At 48.5% G+C, this 23682-nt stretch overlaps 1 protein-coding gene across 3 annotated transcripts; it reads left to right on the top strand.

Moving 5' to 3' along the window:
• Positions 1-123: 123 nt before the first annotated feature.
• Positions 124-23654, top strand: Raver1 (ribonucleoprotein, PTB binding 1). 3 transcript variants are annotated; one of them, XM_004667448.3, is made up of 13 exons: positions 124-376; positions 3511-3577; positions 8023-8492; positions 16244-16435; positions 16542-16671; positions 16908-17008; positions 17692-17779; positions 18028-18239; positions 18335-18643; positions 20172-20246; positions 21401-21541; positions 22140-22223; positions 22311-23654. In XM_004667448.3, exons 1-13 carry the CDS (start codon positions 158-160, stop codon positions 22455-22457), a joined length of 2235 nt encoding a protein of 744 aa, XP_004667505.2. In that variant the 5' UTR covers positions 124-157; the 3' UTR covers positions 22458-23654. The 3 variants fall into 3 exon arrangements, with proteins under 3 accessions (XP_004667505.2, XP_044999149.1, XP_044999150.1); XM_045143214.1 differs by having other exon boundaries at positions 21383-21541; XM_045143215.1 differs by lacking the exon at positions 21401-21541.
• Positions 23655-23682: the final 28 nt, after the last annotated feature.

Raw genomic sequence — 23682 nt, 5'->3', positions numbered from 1 at the left:
CGCTCGGGTCATCCGTAACTGAGTCGGACCTAACTGTAGCCAATAGGCTGAGGAGAAGGCGTGGTTTGTTTCGACCAATCAGCGGGCGCGTCCTCATTGCCGCTCTATGCCGCTCCACCCAGGCTCACTGGTCCCAGAAGGCGCCGGGTTTCCCAAGATGGCGGCCGACGTGTCCGTTACTCACCGGCAGCCACTGAGCCCTGAGGCTGAGGCCGAGGTTGAAGCCAGCGATTCGGTGGATCGGCGGGCGCCCGAAGAAGAATTACCGCCGTTAGATCCAGAAGAGATCCGGAGACGCCTGGAACATACCGAGCGACAGTTCCGTAACCGTCGTAAGATACTGATCCGGGGCCTCCCGGGGGACGTGACCAACCAGGTATGGGGGGGGCGCCTATGTGGGAGCGTGGCGGGAAATATCACTGTGCGCGTGCGCAGGGGACAAACCAGGCGACACCAGTTGTGGTAGGGGAGAGATGTCCAAGCGGGGATCCTCCCAGGGGTAGGGAAAGGGAGGCCAAGGAGTTGTAGGGAGATCGTGATGAAGGGAAAAAGGCCAGTTTCGGACTGAGCGAACACGTTGCTATGGGCGACCCCAAGGCTTGGTTGAGACCAAGTGATTGAAGGGGGGTAGGCTATAAAAGGGGAGGGCAGATTGGGCCTTGTTGGGGACTGAACGAGTTGCCTGATTGGAAGGTGTAGAAATAAGTACTACAGCTGTCTCCATGCTTCCGTGGTACGTTCGTTTCCTCACCCCTTTCTTCCACGAGCTGGCCGTACTTCATATTCTGAAGTTTCACGATTAATGTGTGCCCTTCCATATTCCGCATCGATTGATCCGGAAGTTGTAGTCCCTTATTCAAAAGACCTAAAATTAACTTGCAAAAAAGGAGATCTACAGCCACCATGCTTTATAGATCTACAAGTAAAGGGGGTTTGTGCATTCTGGGACACACCCCTTGACTAATTGAACTGCCAGGATTGCCCTTGTCTTGATACCTACACGAGGCAGTGCTCTTTGGACCCAGGAAAATAGCATCTATGTTGCCCTTGCCTGGTCACAGTGGAATGGCTGTGTAATAAGTTCATTCGAGATTATATATATATATATATATATATATACACACACACACATACACACACACACACATATATATACATACACATATTTATACATACACATATATATACATACACATACATATATATACATTTATATATAATATATATGTATATATTTATATACATATATATATGTATAATTTTTTTTGAGGTAGGGTCTCGCTCTAGTCCAGGCTGACCTGGAATTCATTCTGTATTCTCAGGGTGGCCTCAAACTCATGCTGATCCTCCTACCCCTTCCTCCTGAGTGCTGAGGTGTGTACCACCACACCCGGCACAGTAAGTTTATTCTAGTTGTTGAGAGAATTTCTGCTCTCTGGCCCACCCAAATATCTGCAATTGGATGAGCATGGATCCTAAAACTCCTGGAGCTGAGAGAGTGTTTGAAGGGCATGATTTGGGGACAAACCTGAAGCAGGCACCTGGTGTGTTTCTGGAGCCACGTGTGTGCCCACAGTTTCTCAGTTGTGAACACACTGCCCTCCTGCCTAGTGTACAGGGTACTCTGTTAACCCAAGGAAATTAGGAGACACATATAGCTGCACATTGTGGGATTATTAAGTACAAGTGCTCCCAGTTCATGTAAGGTACTCCTAGGTAGCATTCCTGCCACTCCCTTGACAAGCTGCCTGACCTCTGGTGTTTCTATTGCCTCTGGGAGGTTCAGTTTCCTAATGCACACTAGGTAGGGCTGGAAAGATGGCTCAGTGCTTAGTACATGTCCTGCACAAGCCTGAGGAGGCCTGAATATCTAGAATCCACATAAACAGTTGGTGGGGCCTGTCCCATTAACAGAAGCAAAGACCAGGGAACCACTAGGACTTTTTTTTTTATTGACAATTTCCTAATTATATACAAAAAGGCATTTTAACTCCCCCCCCTCACTTTTCCCTTCACAACTCTACTTTCTGTCATATCCCCTCTCCCTCTCAACCAGCCTCTCTTTTATTTTGATGTCATCATCTTTCCCTCCCATTATGATCTTGTATAGGTAGTACCAAACACTGTGAGATCATGGGTAGCCAGGTCATTTTATGTCTGGAAGGTGCATTGTAAGGAGTCCTACCCTTCCTCTGGCTCTTGCATTCTTTCTGCCACCTCTTCTGCAATAGATAGGGCTTTATTTTTAAAGTTTTAAAATTTTATTTATTTATTTGGAGAGAAAGAGGCAGATAGAGAGTATCAGCACATGCATGCATCAGGGCCTTCAGCCCCTGAAAATGAACTCTACACACATGCGCCTTTTTGTGCACCTAGCTTATGTAGGTCCTGAGGAATCAAACCTGGATCCTTTGGTTTTGCAGGCAAGCATCTTAACTGCTAAGCCATCTCATTAGAGGGCTTTTGAAAAAACCCCAAGCTCCCATATCTGTAAGGTCTAGCTCATGGTTACAATAGGAAGGCAGGTGTTGTGACCCAAGCCTTTAATCCCAGCACTTGGTGGGCTGAGGTAAGAGGATCATTGTGAGCTTGAGGCCAGCCTAGGTTACAGAGTGTGAGTTCCAGGTCAGCCTGGACTAGAGTAAAACCCTACTTCAAAAAAAGGGGAGGGTGCCAGGCATAGTGGCGCACACCTTTAATCCCAGCAGTCAGGAGGGGCAGGAGAGGCCACTCAGAGATTATATAGTGAATTCCAGGTCAGCCTGAGCTAGAGTGAGACCCTACCTGGAAAAAAACAAACAAAAGGGAGGGGGGCTGGAGAGATTGCTTAGTGGTTAAAATGCTTGCTTTCAAAGCCAAAGGATGCAGGTTCAGTTCTCCAGGACACAAGTAAGCCAGATGTATAAAGTGGCACCTGCATCTGGAGTTTGTTACCCTGGCATGCCCTATTCTCGATCTGCCTCTTTTCTTCCCCACCCTCAAATAATAAATAATAAAATAACAAAACAAAAACAATAGGCTGCATTCTGCTCCTGCAAGTGAGGACCCCTACCACAAATACAAATAGGGTGCCTAATGTATAATTGAATTGTTAGAAACTTGCAAATGGTGGGCCACATTTGTTCAGCAACCCATCTAAAGGCATACTCTATAAATCTATTTTGTAAGCAAGTGCCTGTTAACACTGAGCCATCTCCAGTCCAATTGTTAATAATTTATCTGAGTGAGAGAGTAGAGAGTGTGGGTACACTCGGGCCTCTTGCTGCTGCAGATGAACTCCAAATACATATCCTACTTTGTAGATCTGGCTTTACATGAGTACTGGGGAATTGAACCTAGACCAGCAGGCTTTGCAATGCTTTAAATCTGTTTTGTTGGTGCCATATAATGTACAGTCAGGTCCTGAATAGACTTGTGTTGAACTTGCACTTCCTATTTGTAAAATGGAGGTTTACCTGCAGGCATTTCCCTGGTGTGTGACTGTCTGTCCTTTGATTTCTGTCTTTGCAGGAAGTACATGACCTACTCAGCGACTATGAGCTCAAGTACTGTTTTGTGGACAAATACAAAGGGACAGGTTTGTGGGGCCATGGGGCAGGCCACGGCATGAGATGACAGTCTCTAAAGATGGGAGGGCTGTGGCTCAGAAGCTCCTCTTCTGAACTTTGGTTCCATACTGTCCTCAAGGGCAGTGGAGCAGGAGTATGTCTGTCCCTGAGTCTGGTTGCCCACCTTGGAGAAGCTTCAGGTTCTCCTCTGGGCAACTAGTCACATACCAGGGCACTGGGCTCCCTATCTTCACAGCCAACCACCAGCCCTGTCTGTTTTCTTCTTTCAAGCCCTCTGTCCCCTTGACTTCCATCTGTTCCCTGTCCCCTCTGTATCCACCTAGCCTCCCCTTCTCTTACGATTTCCTGCTACAACTTGTTTCCCCTGTGGAGCCTGTTCAGTGCCATTGCAGGCCATATGAAACATGACCCTAATTCACAGGATTCTTGTGTCTCAAATCCTGTCTGAGGTTCCTTCTGGCATTGATATGCAAGGATATGGCCTGGCTTCACCATTTCCTTGAGCACTCTTAATGTCTGGGCTGTTCTGTTACTGTTTTTTTGTTTTGTTTATTTAATGTACTGCAAATACATCAAGCATGGCAGTAACAGAAACACCACCTACCTTTTTGCTTGTTTTTCTCACAGGCTGGCTTCAAACTCATGGTGATCCTCCCTATGCAGCCTCTATGCTGGGATTAAAGGCTTGTGCCACCATGCCTGATACATTTATTATTATTATTTTGGTTTTTCCAGGTAGGGTCTTGATCTAGCTCAGGCTGATGTTGGAATTCACTGTGTAGTCTCAGGGTGGTCTTGAACTCAAGGCAATCCTACTACCTCTGCCTCCTGAGTGCTGGGATTAAAGGTGTGCACCGCCACACCCTGCTACTTAAGTGTTTTAAATATATTTTATTTATTTATTTGAGAGAGAGAAAGAGAAAGAATGGGTGCACAGGGCCTCCAGCCACTGCAAATGAACTTCAGATGCATGTGCCCCCTTGTGCATCTGGCTTACGTGGGTCTGGAGAGTCGAACCGGGATCCTTTGGCTTTGCAGGCAAATGCCTTAACTGTTAAGCCATCTCTCCAGCCCCTACTTAAACTTTTTGAGATAGAATCTCATGTAGCTCAAGCTCAGTATGTAATTAAGGTTGGCCTTGAACTCCTGATCTTCCTGTCTTTGCCTTCCAAGTGCTGGCTCTACCACTGTTCTCCCATCCCCCCAACCTGGTGAGTTCAGACACCTCCCGGCATATCACAGGCCACCTTTGACCATCTTTTCTAGCTTGTACATCTGTTCATGTACTGAATGGTCAGCCCTCTGAGAAAAGTCTTGTTGACCTTGGCTTCCTGTGTGAAACCCTCAATGGATGTATGTGCCTGCCAGACATTATGCCAGGTCCTAAGATCTTCTAGAACCTTTCTTGTCAGTGTGTAACATGGAAAGAAAGGTGCTCCTTCAACACTTCCTTGATGGGCTTGATAGTGGTTAAGATTTTTAATTAATTTTTTTGTCTTATCAAGGTAGGGTAGTTTCACTCTATCTTGGGCTGAACTGGGATTCACTATGTAGTCTCAGGGTGACCTTGAATTCACGGCAATCCTCTTACCTCTGTCTCTCAAGTGCTGGGATTAAAGGCATGCACCACCACACCCTGCTTGAATGTCAAGTTTTAATTTTGTTCTATACTCACTTTGTCGCTATAAACAAGTACAAGTGATGGGTCAATATGGCACACACTAGGTGCTTAGAAAACAGCTACAAGAAGCAATAGGTCAAACAGTTACTTAATGCAGTGGGTTCCTTCTCCAACCCCACACAGACCAGGTGTGGTGGTACACACCTGTAACCCCAGCCCTCAGGAGGGAAACGGAGGATGATCATTAGTTTGAGGCCTTGCTAGTGTATGGAAGACTCTGTTTCAAAAATAGAACAAAAACAAACCAACCAAAATCTGAGAATGCTCAAGTCCCTTATAGAAAATCTTATAATTGCATGTAACTAATTTAGGCTTAAGAATATATTGAAGACTTTATGTTATTTCTAGATGATTTATAATTCCTGCTGCAATGTACATGTTGTGTGTATTGTTGTCAGGCTGATTTTTTTTTTTGGAGGAAGGGTCTCACTCCAAGGCTGACTTGGAACTTTGTAGCCCCTAGCTGGCCTTGAACTCACAGGGAGGGATTCTCCTACCTCTTCCTTCCAAGTGCTGGTCATGCTGTATGTTTAAGGGAAAAGGACAAGAGAAAGCTATGTGTTCAGTATAGCTGTAGGTCTAACCTCTCCCCACAACATCTCAAGTACTTTGAATCTGCAGTTGGTTGAATTATATGTATAGAGCCTCTGGGAATAGGGATTCAGATGTTGAATGACATTTCATTCATGGAATCTCACAATTAAGTGACTGAGTGCTTACTATGTGTTGGATGCCAGGAACACAGCTGTGAAGTAGAGGTGGTCTAGCCTGAATGACGTTAATTCCAAACATGCAGGTGAAGCCAGGCTTGCCAGTGGTACATACCTGTAATCCCAGCATTTGGAAGTTAGAGGCAGGAGGATTGCCACAAGTTTGAGGCTAGACTGGTCTACTCAGGGAGCTTCAGACCTACCAGAGCTACATAGCTAGCGCCTCTCAAATAATAATAATAATAAATAAATAAATAAATAAACAAAAATCTAAGAAAGTGAAATTGTCTTGGATCAGAATCTCCAGGGAGGGATCACTGGAAGCCCAAATCTGGGGCAGGGTAGGTTTTACCAGGAAAGAGACATTTGCCATCAGATCAGATGGGTGGGTTGCTATTGGCCAGGTACAGGAATTGGGGCTCAGTGTGCCCTGCTCAGGGAATGGGAGCTGCAGAGCCCAGACAAAGTGTGCCTGCTGTAGTCCTGGAAAAGCTTTGAGAAATCTGCAGGGAGGTCAGCAGGGCCATGGGATTGGACCACACGGCACTGCAAAGAGGACCCTGTGGAACAAAGCTGGCCATGGCTGTGAGGTAGATTGAGTCAGGAGTGGCAGGTAGCCACAGGTCAAGGATCTGGTATGGTGGTAGTTTCAGGGTGGCCTTTAACTCATGGTGATCCTCCTACCTCTGCCTCACAAGTGCTGGGATTAAAGGTTTGTGCCACTATGCCTGGTTCTAAATTAAAACTTTTAAGTCATGTTTATTTATTTGAGAGAGAGAGAAAAAAAAAAAAACCGTGAATAAGCATGTACCAGAGCCTCTTACTACTGCAAATAAAACTTGAGATGTTGAGCCGGTTGTGGTGGTGCACGCCTTTAATCCCAGCACTTGGGAGGCAAAGGTAGGAGGATTGCCAAGAGTTCAAGGCCACCCTGAAACTATAGTGAATTCCAGCTCAGTCTGAGCTAGAGTGAGACCCTACCTTGAAAAACAGCAACAACAAACAGAGAGAAAGGAAAAAAAAAAAACAAAACTTGAGATGTGAGCTGGGGAGATACTTCAGTGGTGAAAGGCTTGCAAACTCCAAACATACACCACATTGTGTGTCTGGATTTATATGGTTTTATGGAATCAAACCTGGGCCAGCGGGCTTTGCAAGCAACCATCTTTAACCACTGAGCCATTTTCCCAGCCCATCTTTTTTTTTTTTTTTTTAAAGATGGGTTTTATTTGATGTCAAATTACCCTCCTGCACAAAGTTTATACTCCTGTATCTCCATGCCTAGCTGACTACCTGATACTTGGGCAAGGAGGTGCTGCCCTGAACCTGTTTCCTCTCTAGCAGAGACTATTGTTGTGAGGATTACGTTGTTTCCATTTGACAGATGAACAAATTGAGATCCCAGAACCACAAAGAGTTTAGGGTTTAAGCCTGGGTTTCAGTGACCATGTGTGGCCACTCCCCTTGGTGTGACTCTAGTTGCATACATTGTTCTTAGGTCATGTTTTATGTACATAAGACTGTCATTACTGATGTGGATTGTCACCAGATAGAGGTGGACAGGGATAGGCACCAGCTGGCATCCTTTTACTTATTGGTAATTGCTTAAGGCTGGTATGTGTTTGGATCAGCTGGGGCCTGATGTGTCCAAGTGGATGTACATTCTGGGGTCATCATACTTTCGAAGGCCCAAGATTGAAGGTAGGCCCTTAGAAATATACATTGAAAGCCGGGCATGATGGCCCATGCCTTTCATCCCAGCACTTGGGAGGCAGAGGCCAACTGAGACTACATAGTGAATTCCAGTTCAGCCTGGGCTAGAACAAGCCCCTACCTCAGAAAACCCAAAAGGGGGCCGGGCATGGTGGTGCACGCCTTTAATCCCAACACTTGGGAGGCAGAGGTAGGAAGATTGCCATGAGTTCGAGGCCACCTTCATATGACATAGAGAATTCCAGGTCAGCCTGAGCAAGAGCGAGACCCTACCTTGGAAAAAAAAAAAAAGGAAAAAAAGACATACACACTGACTCTATACCCTCTCATACCCCCTCCTGTCCTGCAGCCTTTGTGACCCTGCTGAACGGGGAGCAGGCTGAAGCTGCCATCAGCACGTTTCATCAGAGCCACCTGCGGGAACGGGAGCTATCTGTGCAATTGCAGCCCACAGATGCTCTGCTGTGTGTGGCCAACCTGCCCCCTAGCCTCACACAAGCCCAGTTTGAGGAGCTGGTCCGGCCCTTTGGCAGCCTGGAGCGCTGCTTCCTGGTCTACAGTGAGCGCACTGGTCACTCCAAGGGCTATGGTTTTGCTGAGTACATGAAGAAGGACTCAGCTGCCCGTGCCAAGTCTGATCTGCTGGGCAAGCCATTGGGCCCCCGCACACTCTATGTACACTGGACAGACGCTGGGCAGCTGACCCCTGCCTTGCTCCATTCCCGCTGCCTCTGTGTGGACCGCTTGCCACCCGGCTTCAGTGATGTGGACACCCTGCGTCATGCGCTGTCAGCTGTCTACACCCCTACCTTCTGCCAGGTGAGTCCTGGGATCAATGCAGAGGACAGATGCCAGGTTCACTTAAGGGGGGCCCTTTGATGTCACCTACTTTGTAACTTGGTCACCTTGGTGAAGCCATAGACAAAGCAGTTTAAATGGGATCTTGGCAGAGGCTCGAAGGGTATAGTGGGTGAGAGCCCAGGTGTTGCCTAAAGGCCTGGGGACGAGTCCTGAGGCATCCCAGGCCTCAGCTCTGTTGTCTCATGTTTGTCTGGCAGGTGAGTCAGGAGCCCTGTCATCAATTTCATTTGCTTGCATTATTTTGTACACAGGGTCTCCTAAATAGCTCAGGGTAGCATCTAATAATGCCATTCTCCTTAGCCTTAGCTGCCCAAGTGCTGGGGTAACAGGCATGGGGGACCTAGCCAACTAGTCAGGTGTTTCTGAGCATCTTTGAGCTCCTAGAACTGCCAGACTTAGAGGAGGCTGTTCTGGAGTAGCCTATAGTGTTAACTATAGGAAGGTGGACTCAGATTCCAGCCCTGCTCTGTACTCTGAGCAAATCCCTCTGACTGCTCCCCTCCATTCCAGTACTAGGGTTGACACCCAAGGCTTTGGTGTGCTGTGCAAGTGTTCTGCCACTGAGCTACATCCTCAGCCATCTGTGTATTGGTGGGGTTAGAGGTGGGGGGGGGGTATGTGTGTGTGGAGTCCCGATGCTGAAGTGAAGTGTCTTCCTCAATCCCTTTCCACCTTTTTTAAAATATTTTTATTTGAGAGAGAAAAAGAGGTAGATAGAATGGACACATCGGGGCCTCTAGCCACTGCAAATGAATTCCAGATGCATACACCACCTTGTGCATTTAGTTTTATGTGGGCACTGGGGAATTGAACCTGGGTCCTTTGACTTTGTAGGCAAGTGCCTTAACTGCTAAGCTATTATTCCATCCCCTACACCTTTTTATTATTAGTATTATTATTATTTAAAAAATATTTATTTGCGAGAGAGAAAGAGGGAGAGAATCCATGTGCCAGGGCCCCTAGCCACTGCAAATGAACTCCAGACACATGTGCCACTTTGTGTATCTGGCTTTACATGGGTATTGGGGAACTGAACTTGGGCCCTTTGGCTTTGCAGGCAAGCACCTTAACTACAACCATCTCTCCAACCTCCCATCATATTCTCTTTGTGTTTTTCTGAGGCGACTGGCCTCTAGCTCATTAATGCTCCTATGTCAGCCTCTGACTACTGGGGTTGAAAATGTGGACCACCATGTCCCACCTTCCACATTTTTAAAAATTTTGTGTTTTTGAGGTGGTATTGCAGAAGTTCTCTGGAAAGATCACTCCAATGCCAGTATAAATAAAACTAGAAGAATTTAATTACCTGGGGGCCAAAGAGCTTGAGATAGCTCTCTAAAGAAGCTTTGACCTTGAGCTGAGATTTTATTTTCATTTTGCAGTTTTCATAGCCAAGGAGAGGGGTAAGTGAACAAACAAGACGTGGCAATTTGCATATCCATCATTTCTGTAGTCAGGCCACCCTAACAGTGAACTCCATTTTACTTTGTTTTAGTCTAAACTGTCTTTCCTTTATTAACTTATTTTTAGTTTTTCGTATGTAGTCTCAGGGTGGCCTTGAATTTAGGCCATCCTCCTACCTCTGCCTCCTGAGTGCTAGGATTAAAGGCGTGAGCCACCACACCCAACTCCTGTCTTTCCTTATCTTCTCTTTGGGCCCTTTCTGGACAATTCTTTCTTTGAGATTTTTCCATTTGCTGACAAAGGTTAATTTAGCTCCTCAGCAATTAACTCTTGCAGTAACACAGTGAATCAGTTCAACTTTTAACTTCTTTTCTACCATAGTAGGGTCTCATTCTATTCCAGGCTGACCTGGAATTCACTCTATAGTCTTCAGGTCTATAGTGTCAGGCTGCCCTCTAACTCACAAAGAACCCTACGTCTGCCTCCCCAGTGCTGGGTTTAAAGTCACATGCCACCACACCTGTCTTATTTTAAAATTTATTTATTGATTTATTTGCAAGCAAACAACAGCATTTGTTATTCCCTTAGGGGTCATGACTTCCCCAGCCATAGGCTTTTGAATGCATTTTCAGTGCCAGCCATGTATTCTCTCCCATGGAGCGGGCCTCCAGAGAGTAGTTAGTTTCCCCCATAACAGATATGCCAACATTGCACCAGTTGATACATTTGGCCTGGTTGGTCAGTCTTAAGGTTGGGAGGGTCCACTGCTGTTTAACACCATTCATGACACCTCTCCTCCAAAAGGCTGCATGCAGCATAACTCTTCCCAGCTTTCTGACAGCTGGCCCACAGAAAAGTTTCCCGCTCAGCTCCGGCTTGATTATTCAGTGATCTGTAGCCCAAGCATGTTTTCAAGGACAATGTCGTCTCAGGGTAGCCTGAAACTCACAGCGATCCTCCTACCTCTGCCTCCCTAGTGCTGCCATGCCAGGCTCACCTTATTTTTGAGACAGTCACACTGATCTTGCTAGATTGGCAAGTCTCAGAGATTCTCCTGTTTCCCCCTCCCCATCTGTACAGTTACAGATGATGCAGACCACTGCACCCGACATTTTATGAGGGTGCTGGGAAATGTGAACTCAGGTCTTTATGCTTGTGTAGCAACTACTGTAGCAACTGAGGAATCTTCCCAGCACCCCAGTTTACCCAACATGAAGTCTCTCTTGTTTTTTTTGGATGTGATCTTGCTAGTTTAGCCTTAAGGCAGTTCTCCTGCCTCCCAAATCCTGGTATTACAGGCATATGCCACAATGCCCAACTTGGCTTTTGTTTTAAAGATTTATTTATTTATTTATTTGAGAGCGACAGAGAGAGAATAAGCACACCAGGGCCTACAGCCACTGCAAACTTCCCCCTGTGCATCTGGCTAACATGGGTCCTGGGGAATTGAGCCTCAAACTGGGGTCCTTAGGCTTCATAGGCAAGCGCTTAATGGCTAAGCCATCTCTCCAGCCCCCAACTTGGCTTTTAATTGTTTTTTTTTTTTTTTGGTTTTGTTTTATTTTTTAAGGTAGGGTCTCGCTCTAGCCCAGGCTGACCTGGAATTCACTCTGTAGTCTCAGGGTGGCCTTGAATTCACAGTGATCCTCCTACCTCTGCCTCCCAACTCTGGGATTAAAGGCATGTGCTACCACACCCGGCTCTTTTATTTTTTTTAATTAAAAAATTTTTTTATTTGAGACAGAGAATTAAGCAGATAGGAAGAGAGAAAGAATGGGTGCACCAGGGCCTCTAGCCACTGCATACCAATTCCAGAGGCATTTACCACACCTTGTGCATCTGGCTCACATGGGTCCTTGAGAATAGAACCTGGGTCCTTTGGCTTTATAGGCAAGTGCCCTAACCACTAAACAATCTCTCCAGCCCAAATTTTATTTTATATTTTGGTTTTGTGAGGTAGAGTCTCAATATAGTCAGTGGCCTAGAACTCATGGCAATCCTCCTACCTTTGCTTCTCAAGTGCTGGGATTTAAGGTGTACATCTCCATGCCCAGCTCCAATTTTTTTGTTTTGTTTTGTTTTTTGATTTTTCAAGGTAGGGTCTCACTCTAGCTCAGGCCAACCTGGAATTGATTATGTAGTCTCATGGTGCCTTCGAACTCCTCCTACCTCTGCCTCCCAGGATTAACGGTATAGGCTACTACGCCTTGCTCCAAATTTTATTTTATTTTATTTTTTGGCTTTTGGAGGTAGGGTTTCACTGCAGTTCAGGCTGACTTGGAATTCACTATGTAGTCTCAGGGTGGCCTCGAACTCTTGTCAATCCTCCTACCTCTGCCTCCCAAATGCTGAGATTAAAGGTATGCACCACCATGCCTGGCTCAATTTTTATTTTTATTTTTTAAATTTTTTTTCTTTATTTATTGGAGAGTGACAGACAGAGAGAAATAGGCAGAGGGAGAGACAGAGAGACAATGGGCACGCCAGGGCTTTCAGCCACTGCAAACGAACTCCAGACGTGTGCATCCCCTTGTATATCTGGCTAACGTGGGTCTTGGGGAATTGAGCCTTGAACCGGGGTTCATAGGCAAGCACTTAACCGCTAAGCCATCTCTCCAGCCCTCAATTTTTATTTTTAATTTTGTTATTTTGTATATATGTGGCAAGTAATGTGCTTGTGAGTGTGTATGTTTTGTGTTACTTCCTTAGGAGACATGAAATGTCTGTTCACTCCCAGATAGAGAATTGATAATGGAAAATTAAACCAAAGTCTAACATGGGGAACCAGTGAATTTATTGGGGTTACTTACAGGAGGGTGGGAAAGAAGTTGCTAAGCATGGATGACTCAAGCAGCTACCTCAGTGAAAAGACTACCCTACTGCAAGTGACAACTCCTGAATTTGTGTCTCTGGAGCTCAGTGAATGCCTTCAAGGCAACTTCAGCTGGTTAGTCTTCCATGCAGTTATTAACTCTTTATATAACATAAATTTGGGGAGGTGCCTTGTGAATCAGGTGAATTTCAGGAGCTTCCTGAGACATGTGAAATGTCTATATCCTGAGCTTTGTTTATTTCCTGAGTCTTAAAGAGATTTTGAACTTCCTGAGCCTTAACAAATTTTCCATTTATTCAGCAACTTCCTTTAACAAGTCCTTGTTTCAATTTAGAACTTCCAGCTGGGTGTGATGATGCATGCCTTTAATCCCAGCACTCTGGAGGTAGAGGTAGGAAGATTGCCATAGGTTCAAGGCCACCCTGAGAATACATTGTGAATTCCAGGTCAGCCTGGACTAAAGTGAAACTCTACCTTGGGGGGAGGGGAGTAGGATGTCTCAACTTGGAACTTCTTAATTTAGCCTCCCTCAGGGTATAGAATGTTTCAGTTAGGAGAAAATTGCTATGTAAATCTCAACATAGATCCTTTTTTTCTTTTTTTAAAAATATTTTTAAAAGAAAGTATTTTTATAATCTTATTTATTTGTGGGAGAGAAAGATGCAGAGGGGGAGAGAAAAGGGCACGCTAGGGCCTTCAGTTGCTACAAATGAACTCCAGACACCTTGTGCATCTGGCTTATGTGGGTCCTGGGGAATTGAACCTAGGTCCTTTGGCTTTGCAGGAAAGAGCCTTAGTGGTTAAGCCATCTCTCCAGCCCTTTTTTTTTTTGCAAGGGGGGGGGGGGAGTTCAGAGTAGGGTCTGGCGCTAGCCCAGGCTGCTCTGGAATTCACTATGTAGTCTCAAGGTGGCTTCGAATTCATAATGCTTTCTTTCCCCTGCTTCTTGAGTACTGGGATTCACCACCCCACCTGGCCACATTGGTTGTTTCTATGTCCCTCTTCCACAATGTTCCCTGAGCCTTGGAGGGGTTGTTATTGGCGTTATGCCATTAGACCGCAACACTGGTCAGTCTCAAGAATTTAACCAGTTGAATCTCTGCAGTACATCTGCCATTGCAGCAAGAAGTTTCCTTCTGTGACCAGTTGATGACAATAACAGTGAGCTGTGGGCATAAGCACAGAAGTTTAGAAGGCAATTTGACAGGGACATATAACAGTAACAGTACTTACCCCACTGGGGACTATTTACTGCCCCTGCCACATGATCTTTTATTTTGATGCCATCTTCTGATGGTCTTGTCAGGCACTGTGAGGTCATGGATATCTGGGCCATTTTGTGTCTGGAGGAGCACTTTATAAGGAGTCCTACCCTTCCTCTGGCTCTTACATTCTTTCTGCCACCTCTTCTGCAATGGACCCTGAGCCTTGGAAGGTATGATAGAGATATTTCAGTGTGGAGTACTCATGTTACTTCTTCTCAGCACTGTGGTGCCTTCTGAGTCATCCCAAGGTCACAGCCATCTGAAAAGACAAGCTTCTCTAACCAAAAGTGAGAGTTATTAATATATGGGTATGAACATTAAGAGAAGTGCTTACTGGGCAGTTTGGTGAGCATAGTATATACATTTAGCCAGACACCAGCAGATGTTACACCCCGTAGGGCTCATTACTACCCTTATGGAGAGGGCCTCCAGTCAAATTAGGGGGCGGTTGGTTTCCCCTATAACAGATGTGCCACTATTGCACCCGTTGACCCATTTGGTCTGGCTGGCAAAATATAAGGCTTGCAGTGTCCACTGTGAGTATCTTCACTGGTGATTTCTCTCTCTCCCATTGAATTGCATGCAGTGTAGCTTTTCCCAGCTTTCTGTCATCTGGTTTACATGGAGGAGGTTTTCAGCTTAGCTCCATTAACTAGTTTTTTAACTCTGCAGAGGACCCTGACTCCATGTCCCTCCCTTTATAATTCCTATTTTAACAGCCAAGTTCCTTCTGAGCAGCCATCTTGGCCCCTTAACATCTTGTCAACCCCTCCCCTCCCCTCCTGGCTATGCCACCTCGGTGACAGTTTGTCAGCCCTCTGGCCCCTTGTGTGCTAAACTCAGGGCTTCACAGTGATCCTCTTACCTCTGCCTCCTGAGTGTTGGGATTAAAGGCATGTGTCATGAAATTCAGCTATTTGTTTCTTTTGGAGGTAGAGGCTCACACAGGCTACCCTATAACTCACAGTGATCCTCCTGCCCTCAGCCTGTTTTGAAGAGGCCATAAAACTCCATAAAGGGTATCACCCTGCCCTCATCTGATTCTTGTTTTGGCTTAGTGGCCTTAGGTCAGGGTCTGCCCCTCTCTGAGTCACAGTTTCCTCATCTGCAGGGGGAAGAGGGACATGATATTACAGTCCAGATCCTGGTGGCCACCATCCTGTGACTGCAATGCAGGGCAAAATATGCTCCCAGCAGCTGCTGACCCTAGGGCAGTCCCTACCTATCCTGCCAGCACTTCAGATGCCCTGAAACTAATGGGTTGGTTCTATGTATGGGTGGCAGAAGTTGCCCTGATTGTGCACGTGGCATTTGTAACCTTTTTCTTTGCATCTCACTGCTAAGTGATGCATGGGGTCAACATGATTGCAGAGTGACTAAGGAGTACAGTGCTGTCTTCATTGTAGCCTCCAGCCATTCTCACTCCTGAGCACATACTGCTCAGGCTTTATAGATAAGGACTTTGGCCCTGAAGAACCCAAAAGCCACTGGGGAGAAGCCTAGAAAGATGACCCTACTCTGGCTGTCACTGTGCCTTGCTGTACTGGCATCTCTTGCCCTGGTTGGCTACCTCTATCTCATCTTTAGTGTCTGTGGCCAGAGGCCTGTGTCATTTTCCCATCTTGTCCCCTTGTGTTCTGAGGAGTTTGTCAAGTCCTTCTTTTATTGACATCAGCTGTGAGGCCCAGCAGAAGGCACTCGTGTGAGGCAGGTTCTAGCTCCACTCTCCACTCCAGCCTCCTGGCCTTGGGCTCACTGACCTCACTGTACCTCAGTTGCCCCCTGAAAAATGGATGTGGGTACTTAGGAGATGACTCAGTAGGTGGAGTGCTTTACATGTGCAACAGTGAGGACCTAAGTTCAGATCCCAGCATTGGGGAAGTGGAGATGGGAGGATCACTCAGGCTTGCAGGAGCTAGTGAACTCCAGGTTCAATGAGTGATCTTGTCTCAAAAGATAAGATGGAGAGTGATTGAAGATGACACCCAACATCAACTTCCTCCACCTACATGTTTGCACAACTTTGCCCCCCCCCCCCCACACACAGAGGCCATTATAGAGATTAAAGACCAGGTGTTAATGAGGCCACTCTTCCATGGGCTTGCTGTCATGATCCCGGGCAGCATCTGTCTCTGGGGACACTTCATTCTGGAGCTTCCCTGGTTGAGGTTGTCATTAAGAGATGCTCACAATCTCCTCCTTGGCAGCTGGCGTGTGGCCAGGATGGGCAGCTGAAAGGCTTTGCTGTGCTGGAGTACGAGACAGCGGAGATGGCCGAGGTGGCACAGCAACGGGCAGATGGCTTGGCCTTGGGGGGCAGCCACCTGCGTGTGTCCTTCTGTGCTCCAGGACCCCCTGGCCGCAGCATGCTGGCAGCTCTGATTGCTGCCCAGGCCACAGTGAGTAGGAAAGGGTGTCCCTGGGGCGGAGCGGAGAGGGAACTCCAGAGACCTCAGGGCCCCCAGTGTGGCTGTAGTGCTCTGAACCATCCTCCACTTCCCCCAGGCCCTCAATCGTGGCAAGGGACTCCTACCAGAGCCTAACATCCTGCAGCTACTGAATAACCTGGGCCCATCGGCCTCCCTCCAGCTGCTGCTGAATCCCCTTCTCCATGGCAGCGCCAGTGGCAAGCAGGGTAAGGGGGCTGCTTAATGGCTGTGGCTGTTGGTTGGAGGTCCCCAGGGGGAGCAGAGCCTGTACCAGGCAACCATTTCTGCCCCTTTTCAGGCATATTGTTGGCCTGAACAATAGAGAATTTGGGTTTTCTGTCTCACCAATGTGCTTGGGGCTGTGTTGAGTGGTGGGGACACTGGAGTGCCCATCCATGGACTACTGTCCAGCTCCTTTTGTTGCTCCCTGTGTCTCCCCCAGGCCTCCTAGGTGCCCCTCCTGCCATGCCGCTGCTCAACGGGCCCGCTCTGTCCACTGCACTACTACAGCTCGCCCTGCAGAACCAGAATCAGAGCCAGAAGGTAAGGACTGTGGCTGTGCAGACAAGATGCTCACCTAGCTGGGGAAGAAGCCCTCCCCCCGCAACAGGTTTACCTGTCCTTCTTTTCTGGAGAGACACCTGGCCTTGGTGGCTGGGGCTGAGTCCACAGGCCTAGACACCCATTTATAGCCTGAAAGTAGACATGGCTCTTTGATTGTGGTCCCTCCTGCTGGGAAGGAGACCCAGCCACACTCCCCTCACCCCCACCCCATGCCCCCCCTCCTGCCCTGTGCACATACACATAGATTCACGGTATACATTCATATATACATACATCCTGTGTGCATTGGTTTATTGAGGTCCGGTTAGGGACCCAGCTGTGCCTGGTAGTAAGTGACAAAGTGTGCATTTGGAGCCTTGGGCCATTGCATGGCTGAGTGAGAGAAATACTATGTAATGTCTTACCAAGTACCATGGCTGGGCATTGTTCTATGATCAGCAAGGGGGCTGAGTGCTCAGGGTGTAATGTTTGTGTGCCTGATGGAGTGGAGGTGTGACCGGCTCTGACATGCTAAGTGATGGGTTGCCTGTTGCAGGTGTTGTTGTGACTGGCTCTGAGCTGTAGTTGGTGGGGCTGGGCATTCTAATTGCCAGGACTCTGGGTGGCCCCTGTCTATTGCCTAGGCCGCACTGTCCTTACCTCCAGATCATTGTTTGTTCTAGAAGCCTGGGATTCTGGGAGACTCACCCCTGGGCACCCTCCAGCCTGGAGCCCAGCCTGCCAACTCCCTTCTTGGGGAGCTACCCTCAGGTAACTGAGACCTCACCATCCACCTCTCTGGGGCACTGCACCATGCATCACCCCGTTCTCCAGGCCCTTTTCTCTGTGGGATTGGGAGTTCAGTGTGTGGCTTTGGGTAGATGGCACAACCTCCCTGGTCAGTCTCCTGTTGGTTGAAAGCCCATCTCACATGGCACCTAGACATTGTCCCTGGACCCTAGGAAGACAGGGCCTTTGTACATGGGCCACTGGCTCTGACACACTCCTTTTCTCTGTAGGTGGGGGCCTGGCCCCAGAGCTGCCACCTCGGCGAGGGAAGCCACCACCTCTGTTGCCACCACTGTTGGGCCCCTCTGGGAGTGACCGGGATTCCATGGGCATGGGTCCTCCAGCAGCCCAGCTTACTCCACCCCCAGCCCCCATGGGGCTTCGAGGCTCCGGCCTCAGGGGCCTACAGAAAGACAGTGGACACCTGCCCACACCTCCTGGGGTAAGGTCCCATCATATGCCCAGCACTATACCAGCCTCTGTCTTAAGAGTTCCCCTCTGTCTGCTGCCCTCACGAACCCAGCCCTTCTGTCACAGGTCTCACTTCTGGGGGAGCCCCCTAAGGACTACCGCATTCCCCTGAATCCTTACCTGAACCTACACAGTCTGCTCCCAGCCAGCAACCTGGCAGGCAAGGAGGGCCGGGGCTGGGGAGGCTCTGTGAGAGGCCGCCGCCCAGCTGAGGGCCCCCTGCCCAACCCTGCAGTCCCGAGTAGAGGCAGTGGTGGTGAAGGTGGCAGTAGCAAAGCCTTCCAGCTCAAATCCCGCCTGCTCAGCCCCCTCAGCAGCACCCGTCTGCCTCCGGAGCCAGCGCTGCCTGATAGCTACGGATTTGACTACCCCTCGGTGAGTACATGGCTTCCTTGAGGGCAGGTCATTCAGCAAACCAGCTAGGATAAGCATCACTGAAGTAAGCATTCCAAATCTTAAAATTTTTCTTTTTTTTTTTTTAAATATTTTTTATTTTTATTTATTTATTTGAGAGCGACAGACGGAGAGAGAAGGAGGCAGACAGAGAGAGAGAGAATGGGCGCTCCAGGGCTTCTAGCCACTGCAAACGAACTCCAGATGCGTGCACCCCCTTGTGCATCTGGCTAATGTGGGTCCTGGGGAATTGAGCCTCGAACCGGGGTCCTTAGGCTTCACAGGCAAGCGCTTAACCACTAAGCCATCTTTCCAGCCCAAAATTTTTCTTTCCAATTCCTGAAATTTCTTTTTGGTTTTTCGAGGTAGGGTCTCACTCTGGCTCAGGCTGACCTGGAATTCACTATGTACTCTCAGGGTGGCCTTGAACTCACAGTGATCCTCCTACCTCTGCCTCCCAAGTGCTGGGATTAAAGGCGTGCACCACCACGCCCGGCAAATTCCTGAAATTTCTTAGCTGTGGGTGGTTTGGGAATTGAACATGTGGCTTTGCACATACTGGGCAAATGCTTTAATACTGAGCTATACTCACAGCCCTCACATTCCAGAGCTTTCTGAGCAACTTAACACTGCAGGTCCACATCCAACCTTGTGGGATAGAGTCATAGTCCATAGGCACACCAGCAATGTAAGCCAGGCATGATGGTGCACACCTATAATGCTAACACTTTGGAGGATGCAGCAGAAAGATCAGTACCTCAAGGTCTTCCTCAGTTACATAGCAAGTTCAAAGATTCCCAAAAGTTGTGCCAAGTGATCTTCAAGCTCTATACCTGGAATACAGGTGACTTTACTGTTTGGACTGGTGAAAGCACACCTCAACAGCATCTCTTCATGTGTATGCAGTAATCTTTATTATTTTTTATTAGAGAGACAGAGAGGGAATTGGCACTTCAGGGCCACCAGCCACTACAGTTGAACTCCAGACACATGCACCACCTTGTGTGCATATGTGATCTTGCCCCCTGGTGTCACCTTGTGTGTCTGGCTTACGTGAGACATGAAGGCTTTGCAGGCAAGCACCTTAACCACTAAGCCATCTCTCCAGCCCCAGTTTTTAGTTTTGGGACAGGGTCTCATGTAGCCACCGCCAGGTTTATACAGTGCTGTGAGTGGAACCCAGGGCCTGTGTATGCTAGGCACGCCCCAGCCCAAGGCCATGCTGCTTCCCAAGAAGAAATGGTGTAGCATTCTGTGTATCTGTCTTCCTTCCTCTACTCCCTTTGAAGCCACACATGTTCTTCTCACACCAGCCATTCCTGGGATTCAGGAACCCCTGTCCCCAGCACTAGCATACCTCCAGCCTCACTCCCATTGTGCCATCCTCACAAAGCCCCCTCCAGGCCCAGAAAGAAGTACATGGATCCCTGGTGGCAGCTGTGCCATGGAAGTCAGCCCAGGGTATACTGGCAGCAAGAACAAGCCCTGTGCTTCTTCCCCTTTCATTCAGGATGTGGGACCTCGACGGCTCTTCTCTCATCCCCGGGAGCCAGCCCTGGGGCCCCATGGACCCAGCCGACACAAGGTAAGAGCTGAGTTACCCTGTGTGTTCTGTGCCTGTGTGTAGCAGTTAGCTCTGGCTGCACAGCAAGCAGGTCCTAGTACTACATAGCTGAACTCCAGAAGTTTGTTTTTGTTTTGTTTGGAGACAGCCTTGCTATGCTTCCAGGCCATTTTCAAGTCCTGGGCTCAAGTGATCCTCCTGCCTCAGTCTCTCAAGGACCGGGATGGCATGTGTGTGCTACCACTCTTGACTGTAAACTAACTAACTAACTAACTTTCTTTCTTTCTTTCTTTCTTTCTTTCTTTCTTTCTTTCTTTCTTTCTTTCTTTTATTTTGGTTTTTTGAGGTAGGGTCTCACTAAGTAGTCTCAGGGTGACCTTCAACTTACGGCGATCCACCTACCTCAGCCTATTTAGTACTGGGATTGAAGGCATGCGCCACCACACCAGGCCATAAACTTATTTCTTGTCATTCCACCTGGTAGTGGGTAGTTCTCTGCAGTTATCTGGAATTTAGCTCATCAGGGCCTCAGTGGTCCCCAATGGCCGCACTCACATGTGGTTCTCAGTGGCTTCTTCCTAGCCTGTGTAGACCTCTCTGTCCTGTAGACCAGCCTGTATCCATTGGACTAATTATGGTCTGTAGGTCCCTGACAGAATGAAGGGGAAATGGGCCTATGTGCTGTCTCTCTCCCTTTTTATTTATTTATTTATTTATTTTTTCATTATTTGAGAGCTAGAGCACGTATGGGCATGCCAGGGTGGTCTGCCACTGCAAATGAACTCCAGATGCATGTGTCACTTTGCATCTGGCTCCATGTGGGAACTGGGACTTGAACCTATGTTAGGCTTTCAAGCAAGTGTATTTATTTATTTTGGTTTTTCAAGGTAGGGTCTCACTATAGCCCAGGCTGACCTGGAATTCACTATGCAGTCTCAGGGTGACCTAGAACTCACAGCAATCCTACCTCTGCCTCCTAAGTGCTAGGATTAAAGGTGTGCAGCACCATGCCCGGCTCCGAACCCAAGATTTAAAACAAAACAAAAAAACTTTTATTTGTTTATTTGAGAGAGACAGGCACAGAACATGAGTATGGGTGCACCATAAAGCCAAGGCTTTGGAGAAGGGTGTCCTACCATTGTCTTTTTGTCACTCAGCCAACCTCCTCTCTGCAGATGTCTCCACCACCCAGTGGCTTCAGCGAGCGGAGTGGCGGAGGCACTGGGGCATCCCTCTCTCATTTTTATTCTGGTTCACCCACTTCCTACTTCACTAGTGGTCTGCAGGCTGGCCTCAAGCAGAGCCACCTCAACAAGGTGAGGACAGGTCCCCGGAGACAACCAGGGTACCAGGCCACATGTGTGTGTGTGTCCAGGGCCTGTGACACTAGGTGATTCCTCAGCCATGGTTTGGGTGGCAGTAGGGATGCGGTCAGTTCATCACACATTTGTGGGTGACAAACACCAGTTGGTGGATAGGAAAACAGGCTCAGAGAAATAAGTGTTGGGGGCAGAGATTACTCAGTGGATGAGAGCACTTGCTACACAAGCATGAGGGCCTAACTTCCATACCCAGTACCCACATAAACAGCTGGAAATGTTCACACTTTGCTGTAACCTCAATGCTGAGAGGAGTGGAGACAAGTGCTGGTGCCTGCTGGCCAGACATTCTACAAAAAACAGGGTGCTCCAGGTTCAGTGAGAGTGAGAGGCTGGCTGTCTCAGGGTTGTGAGATGGAAGAGTGATAGAGGGCACAGAACATATTCCATGCATGTGTGCACACACGATACCCATGGAATGGAATGATCCGCCCCAGTGGCAAGTGCAAGCTTGGACTGAAAATCTCTCACATTCCCTCCAGAAGTTTCCTCTGGCCTCTTGAGATTACCTGTCTCCCCTTTTCCATTTCTCTAGGCATTAGGCTCCTCCCCTCTGGGCTCCAGTGAAGGGCTCCTGGGCCTTGGCCCTGGGCCCAATGGCCACAGCCACCTCCTGAAGGTAGGGGCAGGGGATTGGAATGCACAGGGCTGGGGAGCCCTGAACCTCTGGAGACGCCTGACCCAACTCCCCCTGCTTTGTCTACAGACCCCCCTAGGTGGCCAGAAACGCAGCTTTTCCCACCTGCTGCCCTCCCCTGAGCCCAGCCCAGAGGGCAGCTACGTGGGCCAGCACTCCCAGGGCCTTGGAGGCCACTACGCAGATTCCTACCTGAAGCGGAAGCGGATTTTCTAAAGGGGTTGCGCCACAGATGCTCAAGGGCCTGCGCCTAATCGCTTTTGGGTTTTTCTGGTGGTGTGTTTTTGTGGGATTTTATTTTTATTTTTTATTTTCTTTCTTTGGGTAATAGAGAAATCTCAAGACTTGCTGACCAACTAGCCAGAGCCCAAGGGATGTGGGGGGACCCGGGGCCACCTTGTATCTGTAGGCCAGCTCCCGGAGCCATAATCCCACAGTCTTAAGAGAGAGGGGCCTGGCCTGCTCTTTCTCCCTTCCCAGCTCCTGGCTTCCTTCTGCCTGTGCCCAGCTCTCTGGGTGTCCTCGCCTGCCTCATCACTCCTGTATTCTGGCCTTTCGAGTGCCTTGGAGGTGTCCCTGACCCTTGTGAGGATCAGAGACGGTCCCCCTTTTTTAAACTTTCAACAATTGACTTAGAATTTCCTTTTCTAATTTTTATTATTTTTTAAATCAACTAGGATCTACCCCCTTCCCCACCACCACACACTGATTCCTTCTAAGTCCAGTATGGCTGGGCCTCCATTCTGCACTTGGAAGTTTGAAATGGCTCAACCCTTTTCTTTTGTCCCACTTCTGCTGCAGGCATGGCTGTTTCCTGTCCCTGCCTGCCCACTCTGGCCAGTACCCCAGCCCCAGGCTCAACCCCTAGCTCTCTGCCCCCGTCCTCTTGCCTTCTGATGCCTTAAAGTTGGGCCACTGGCCAGAGCCTCTCAGATGCCAAGCTCCGGAAGTTTGGCTCAGGACCAAAGAGCTCTGGCCTAGGGAGTGGGCCCTTTCACCCATGGTGTCCGTCCTGCGGACTGAAGGCCAAAACCTGGGCCTTGGCAAGTCAGCCCTTCTGCCTGGGCCTGGGTACAGAGGCGGGCTTTTTCTGCCTGCTTCAACCAAACCCCTGCTGTCTGTCCTTGGGAGTTGGCCACTGGGCCTCCACTGTATCCCCAAAAGTGAACCCCACCTCCTTCCCTGGGCCGGATCTCTGGAGCTGGCCTCCTTACCCAGTGCCAGCAACCAACAACCCCATGCAGACAGACTCTGCATCTGCCCATCAGCAGGGCTTGCCTCTGGCCAGCTGGGCCACCACCTTCTCTTTTCCCCCCAACTGTGAGGGCTCACACCTGCGGGGTGGGGTCTCCTCCCCACTACCCACACAGACCTTTGCTGAATTAAAGTTTGTAAGTAAACGGTTTTAATGAAGTTAGCTGACTGGTTCTTAACTGTGGGG

The sequence above is a fragment of the Jaculus jaculus genome, chromosome 2, assembly GCF_020740685.1.
Source record: "Jaculus jaculus isolate mJacJac1 chromosome 2, mJacJac1.mat.Y.cur, whole genome shotgun sequence".
Lineage (NCBI taxonomy): Eukaryota > Metazoa > Chordata > Mammalia > Rodentia > Dipodidae > Jaculus > Jaculus jaculus.
Note: the sequence above shows the minus strand (reverse complement) of the source record. Positions and strands in the feature narration are given on the sequence as shown.

What these genes read in the sequence shown, in the direction of transcription:
- Raver1 (XM_045143214.1), top strand. Translation starts at nt 158, where the DNA reads ATGGCGGCCGACGTGTCCGTTACTCACCGGCAGCCACTGAGCCCTGAG. An exon ending in CGGGGGACGTGACCAACCAG is followed by an intron (nt 377 to 3,510) that starts GTATGGGGGGGG and finishes CTGTCTTTGCAG; the next exon opens with GAAGTACATGACCTACTCAG. An exon ending in GCCACAGCCACCTCCTGAAG is followed by an intron (nt 22,224 to 22,310) that starts GTAGGGGCAGGG and finishes CTTTGTCTACAG; the next exon opens with ACCCCCCTAGGTGGCCAGAA.